The following is a 7002-nucleotide window of genomic DNA, read 5'->3' on the forward strand; positions in this document are numbered from 1 at the left end:
AAAGACAAAAGGATAGGTCACGTTTAGGTCAAAAATGTCACAAACTCAGCCAGAGTTTCTCAGTGTGAGATTTGCCATCTTAAATATTTGCAAGTGCTTTGATTGGTTAACTTCCTGGTACTCCAAACCTCAGCATCAGAATTCTTCTTCTTATTATTATTATCATCTTTCTATTTATAACAAATAACTTTATCATAGTAATACCAACTATTTTTATTACATATATAACGAAGTGTGGCCAGCAGGGCAGGGGAGGTCATCCTCCCCCTCTACGCTGCTCTGCTGAGACCCCATCTGGAGTACTGCATCCAGTTCTGGAGCCCCTAGGACAAGAAGAATGTGGAGATGCTGGAATGTGTCCAGAGCAGGGCCATGAGGATGCTCAGAGGGCTGCAGCAGCTCTGCTGTGAGCACAGACTGAAAGAGTTGAGGCTGTGCAGTGTGCAGAAGAGGAGGCTCCCAGGTGACCTTCTTGCGGCCTTCCAGGATCTGAAAGGGGTCTACAAAAATGATGGGGAGGGACTTTCTGGGCTATCAGGGACTGCCAGGACTAGGGGGGGTGGAGCAAAGCTGGAGGTGGGGAGATTCAGAGTGGAAATGAGGAGGAAGCTGTTCAGCATGACAGTGGTGAGAGGCTGGAATGGGTTGCCCAGGGAGGTGGTTGAGTCCCCATCCCTGGAGGTGTTTAAGGCCAGGCTGAAGCTGTGGGCAGCCTGCTCTAGGGTAGGGTGCCCATCGCCATGGCAGGGAGGTTGGACCAAGATGATCCTTGTGGTCCCTTCCAACCCTGACTGGTTCTATCATTCTGTATTTATAGCTATATATAATTATAGATATTAATACAGAGAATATATTATTATTAAATGCAACACAATAATAATTCTATTATTAATAATAAATTGATGATGATGATTGCCACTACAAGAACCACCACTTAGACTGATTTTAGCATTTCTTGGATGTTTCCTAGCAAGAGTTTTCAACAGAATCACAGAGGTTAGAAAAAACCCTTGGAGATCACCAGGTCCAACCACTAACCCTACTCACCTTCACACAGAGCAAACAATGTCATCTTCCATGGCTCAGCACCCACATTTTACCAAGGATAACACAACTGTTACCTTCCTTAGAGCACACAGATGATTTTGTGCCTCTCTGACACGGTTAGGTGTCCCTCCCCAGTAAGCAGCTATTCGTGCACTACCATTCTGCTGCTCTGCTTCATTAAACAGAAGAAATGACACACGAATACTTCAGGTCCACACTTAACCATGCACACTCCGGTCCCACAAAGTGAAACCCCAACAGGTGGCACATCTAGAAACGTCCTACAATGAATTCTGCCAGTGGGGATGATGATCTAGTGTCCAGCTGCTCCTCATTACAGCGAGCCAACACACTGCTCTCCCCAAGAATTAACTTAATGAATTAAATGTAATCACCACAATTAATCACTTTATTATCACAGTATCACAGTATTATCAGGGTTGGCAGAGACCTCACAGATCATCAAGTCCAACCCTTTACCACAGAGCTCAAGGCTAGACCATAGCACCAAGTGCCACGTCCAATCCTGCCTTGAACAGCTCCAGGGACAGCGACTCCACCACCTCCCCGGGCAGCTCATTCCAGTGTCCAATGACTCTCTCAGTGAAGAACTTTCTCCTCACCTCCAGCCTAAACTTCCCCTGGTGCAACTGTTTGACTACTTTGATTTTTGGTGCTTGGGCTTTGCTTGGCATAAATTGAAGCCCACTGTGGTATTTTTCCTCTCTTTTCTAAGAAGACAGCAGTGTTTATTATTTCTCTGGGTCGTTTGGCTTCTAGTGGGGTTTCATCTCTAGAGTTTTAAGACTAGGGCACAAACTCAGCAGGTCACAGCAATGGGCATTACCTGTTGTGCAACACAAGTTGGAGGGGGGGGGGAGGTAGCTCCACAGACAAACCTTCTTGGGAAGAAGGCAGACAGACAGACAGACAGAAAAAGGCCCAGTAGACTAAAAACTGTTTGATGAGGTACTAAGAGAACAAAAGCAAGACATCTCTCGTTGCCTGACTACTCTAAACACCCCAGACTGAAGCCTTTCAACTCTGACCTGCTGGCACCATCAGGCAGCCCTTCCACAGAGAGCAGCGTTCTTTGGCAGAGGTTGAAATCAGAGGATTGCAGGAATGGTTGGGGCTGGAAGGGGCCTGTAAAGGTTTTCCAGTCCAAGCCAATGAGCAGAGGCCTGGCAGAGCTGCCATATGAGAGAGATGGCTTTGCTCGGCCTTCAGAGGAGGAGGCTCAGCAGAGGCCCCAGCACCATGGGCCAGCACACACAGGGTGGCTACCAGGAGGGTGGAGAATCCCTTTTCCCAAGGAGGCTGAGGGAAAAGCCAAGAGATGATGGATCGAGTTACTGCTGGGGAGAGTCCCACTGGCCTCCGGACGCAGGTCTGTCCCCGTCAGAGCCGGGCAGACATCTGTAACCATTCCGTGCAAAGCCAGCGGCAGGCTCCGTAAGGCGCCAGGATCAAGGCCACCGCATCCCAGTAGCTCAGAGAGCCTGGATGGCTGGGGGTAGGGTAAGGATCCCCCCCAGGATCCCGCCGGTCGCCCCTGGGGCCGAAGCAGGAAGGGTGACAGCGCCGGCGGCCCCAGCCCCGCGCACCATCCGAATCCCCCCGGGATCGGCACCGCCAGCGCCGCAGCCCTCCGCTCCCCCCCGCCCGGCCCCGCCGTCCCCGGGCAGGGCCGCGCCTCTTGCTGGGGGCGAGGGTCGCGGCAGCGGCCGCCCCACTCTGCCCTAGGCCCCCCTCAGCTCGGGGCCGCCCATGGCGAGCGCCTCAGGGCGGCTGCCAGCCGCTCCGGCACCGCTTCCCGCCGCACCGCCGCGACGAGGTGGCGGCGGGCGCGGGATGGAGCCATCCCGAGCGTACCTGGCGGCGCTGCGAGGGGAGCTGCTGGTGCTGTAGGCGGCCCGCGGCAGAGGACGAGAAAGGCTCCGCCACCTCCTCAGCGGTGCCAGGGCCGGGCGCAGCACGGAGCGGGAGGAGGAGAAGGCGGCCGCCGCCACCGCCGCCATGTCGGGCCCGACGGACGGAAGCGGCGCCGCCACCCAGCGCCCAGGGGAGGAGCAAGTAGCGGGCCCGGGGCCGCCGCCCTGCGGGGCTGGGCGCGGGAGGAGCCGGGGCCGGGCGGAGCGGCGAGGGCAGCGCCCACCGAGAACGCTCAAGCGGTAAGGGCTCAGCGCCCGAGGCTGCGCTTGTGGTGCCCGGGGGCCGGCAGCTGGACACTGGCACCGCTGGGGGCAAAGAGGCTCCGGCCCCTGAGCTTGCAAGCCGGCAGGGCCCAGCGGCCGCTTTGTGTGTCTTAAACACATGCACATGCTTTGGCTTGCCCGCAACGGGCACATGCGGATTATTTCTTGGAGCTAATCACCACATTTACGTATTTAGTACAGCACAGCTCCGGGTTAGGCTCTGAAGAGTCTCTGATAGCCATTGAGGGGTTTCTGGTGGCCTCTCAAGGCTCTCTGGTAGCCCCTGAGGCGTCGCCGGTAGCGTCCGAGGGGTCTAACGTAGTGTCCTTCGGTTGAACTCCGGCGCTGAGTTTGCAGAGCTTGCTGGAACTTCGGTTTCCAGCCTTCACGGTGTCTCAGGATGGCCTAATCCGGGCCGGTTTGCTCCCTTATCAGAGAAGCAAGGCTCCTCCTGGTCTGCTGTGCGTGGTGAGAGCATCCTGCCCTTGAGGATTCCGTTTGCACGGTTGCTCTTTGCTGCAAAGGCTTCGTTTCCACCGGGACGTTTTTTTTTCCTTTATCGATGGCCTGAGGCAGGTGGACCCTGCAGGTTTGTGTGCTGGGGTGTGACTTTTTGCCCTAACCCGTGGCACCTTTTTTCCCTGCCCATGCCACCTCCGAGGCGTTGAGGAGGAAGTTGTTGAGCAGGAGAGTGGTGAGAGGCTGCAATGGGTTGCCCAGGGAGGTGGTTGAGGCCCCATGGCTGGAGGTGTTTAAGACCAGGCTGGATGAGGCTGTGTGCAGCCTGCTCTAGGGTAGGGTGTCCCTGGCCATGGCAGGGGAGTTGGAACTGAATGATCCTTGTGGTCCCTTCCAACCCTGGCTGATTCTATGATTCTATGACCTCTGCAGATGCTGGTGTAACAGATGATTTGCATTTGCACCATTTGGGTCTTTTAAGAAGAAACACTGTTGCCCCTGGGAAGTTTGTACTTTCAGGACACTCATTTGCTGGCCTTCTTTTGCTTTCTGACAGTCCTACTCCCATCTACAGCCTCTCTTCTTGAAGGACACCAGTACTGGGGACGAACAATCATAGACTCATAGAATCATGACCTCTAAGATCATCGAACCCAACTGGCAACCCAGGACCTCGGGTCCTTGGAAAGAGAGGGTCGGCCGTTAAACCGTGGCCCAAAATGCCACATTCACACATTTCTTGAACACCTTCGGGATGAAGACGTTGACCTTTCTCGAGGTGCTATGATCTGGCATCCGCAGCACCAGCTGCGGACTCAGGCCGGATGTAACCCGGGCGAGTGTTCGCCTGCCCTGGCCAGCCATGCCATGCGGAAAGCGACCACCAGAGAGCGCGCATCCCACACCTTAGCCTCGCTCATCGCTCCTGCCGCCCGGTGCGGATGCGCTGCCTGGGAAGCCGCAGCTGGTTGGGAACGTGGTCAGCGCTAGGCTGGAGGAGGACAGGCTGAGACTGCGGATTAGAGAGAAATTCTTGGCGGTGAGGATAGGGAGACACTGGAACAGGTTGCCCAGGGAGGTTCTGTGGCATTGGCAGCACCTGCTGCGGACTCAGGCCGAATGTAACCCGTGCAAGTGTTCGCCTGCCGTGGCCAGCCATGCCATGCGGAAAGCGCCCACCAGGGGGCGCGCATCCCACGCCTTCGCCTCGCTCATCGCTCCTGCCGCCCGGTGCGGATGCGCTGCCTGGGAAGCCGCAGCTGGTTGGGAACGTGGTCAGCGCTAGGCTGGAGGAGTGCAGGCTGAGACTGCGGATTAGAGAGAAATTCTTGGTGGTGAGGATAGGGAGACACTAGTTCATGTAGTTCCAACCCCCCTGCCGTGGGCAGGGACACCCTACCCTAGATCAGGTTGCCCAGGGAGGTTGCGGATGCCCCCTCCCTGGAGGTGCTCAAGGCACCCTCTCTAAGCTTGTGGCACTTTCTTTACTGAAAATGTGTGTGTGTTGTCCCAACTCTGCCTGAAAATGATGTGGACCCCACATTGCCTCATCCATCTGCCCAGTTTCACCATCCTTTGTGAGGAGCTGGGGACGTGGCAGCAGTAACTTGCCACTGGTGCAAAGTTCTTGTCTCTTGATACTTGGGTTTGGTGTTTTTCTGGCACAAAGTTTTTGTCCAACAGAGCCGAAATCCTCTACCTTTCCACCACTAACTTTTTGTTCTTGTTTTTTTATTCCTTCAGGCCAGGACAGATGGTTCCTACCCAAAGTTTGCTTCTGGAGACTGAAGAGGTGTTTCCTTCTGAGCCAAGGGTGGAATGCTGGCATTCATGGCTGAGGTGAGAGGTGATTAAACATTGTGAGCAGGGCTGGAAAGGGCTGGAAATCACCTGGGAAAAAGCTGCAGGTAACTTGGTGGGCCAGACTTGGGGAAAAACAGAGACAGATTTCTGTTAGGTTACTCTGAGCACTCTTATTTTTGGGATGCAACTTTCTGTACCGAGGGGAGTTGGTAAATTGATCTCCATGGCCTAAGGAATGAGAGTGTGTCACTGTTGGAGAGTCTGTGTGCTGCCAGCAGACTGGGATCAGCTGGAGAGTTGTAGAAAGAATGCTGCCGTGGGTCTGTGAAAATGTGTATTTGATCCCAGCTCTTGTCTCTTGGAGAGAAGGACATGGGAGAAAACGTCCAGAGAATTATCTGAAAATGGTCTAGTTTGATTTAAGTGGAGAAAGAAAAAGGATCCATGTACATGGTAGTAACAGTCTAGTTGGATGTCCTTGTGCTGAGCAACAGCAGTGTTCCTGGAAAGCAGAAAGGGCCAGAAGTTAGAAGAGTCTAAGGGCAGCAATTTCCTGTTTCTCCATGAAAATGTTCTGCTTCCACAGTCTGCAGCTGTGGAGAGCAAAGCACTTTGCTCACCACCCACCTAAATGTCATGGAATCAGAGAATTGTTTTGGTTGGAAGAGACCTTTAAGGTCATCAAGTCCACAAGACCTCTGTTCATCAGGTTCTTTACAGCATGGCACAAAGCCCCTTAAGTTAATATCACTCAAAGCTGGGACTTTACTGGGAACCTCTCTTTCTGGCTCCACTTTTTACACTAAGAAAAGTAACTGCAGGGGTTAAACCTAGTTTTAAGTTGCAACCCTAGCTGCAATTTGATGGTCCATGGGAATTTATGTGAAGCTCTTTAGGGTCCTGTCAAGCTTTACTTTCATTGTCTGGAGAGTTTCAAAAGCCTAATGATAAAACATCCTAAATCCCTTGAGGGCTTAAAGTAAAAAGAGGGTTTTGATGTTTCTTGTTTTACTATGGTTTCTTGTTGGGCAATCTATGTCCATGCTAAAACGGGTTGGGAGGCAAAAATCCAGAGTTGCACAAGATATTTCCATTGCTGTTTCAGTAGATTAAGTGCATCTGAAGGAAAACAGATGACATAGAGCAGGAGGGAAGAATTGCAGCAGTCTGCACTGAGCCACAGTTTAGCAAAGTAACATCTAAACCAGACATCTCTTGTGCAGGAGGTAACTTAACTCTCTGGGCTCTTGTCAGTCTTTTAGTCCCAGTCTTTGGAGTGAACCAGGCAGTGAAAGTGAAAATTCTGCCTTGGAGATCTGGGATTTTCCCAGTGCCTGCTGCTCTGGTCAAGGGAGGCTGGAATCCATGTGTTCCCAAGACAGACATGCTGCAGCTGGTGATGCTTTCTGACAGACAACACATAGTCACAGAGATATTCAGGTTGGAAAAGCCCCTCAGGTTCACCAAGTCCAACCAATATCCCTACTCTACAAGG

At 53.1% G+C, this 7002-nt stretch overlaps 1 protein-coding gene across 3 annotated transcripts in view; it reads right to left on the reverse strand.

The window, feature by feature from the left end:
- The window catches only part of MTHFD2L (methylenetetrahydrofolate dehydrogenase (NADP+ dependent) 2 like), a 34892-nt gene extending 31541 nt beyond the window's left edge, over window positions 1-3351 (reverse strand). For all 3 annotated transcript variants that reach the window (XR_010303654.1, XM_064149668.1, XM_064149667.1), the window contains exon 1: window positions 2923-3351. Coding sequence is in view for 2 of the 3 variants with exons in the window: in XM_064149668.1 (XP_064005738.1) it covers window positions 2923-3068 (146 nt within the window). In the remaining variant the exon portion in view is untranslated. The remainder of the gene's footprint in view (window positions 1-2922) is intronic.
- Window positions 3352-7002: the final 3651 nt, after the last annotated feature.

This window comes from Pogoniulus pusillus, chromosome 10, assembly GCF_015220805.1.
Source record: "Pogoniulus pusillus isolate bPogPus1 chromosome 10, bPogPus1.pri, whole genome shotgun sequence".
NCBI lineage: Eukaryota > Metazoa > Chordata > Aves > Piciformes > Lybiidae > Pogoniulus > Pogoniulus pusillus.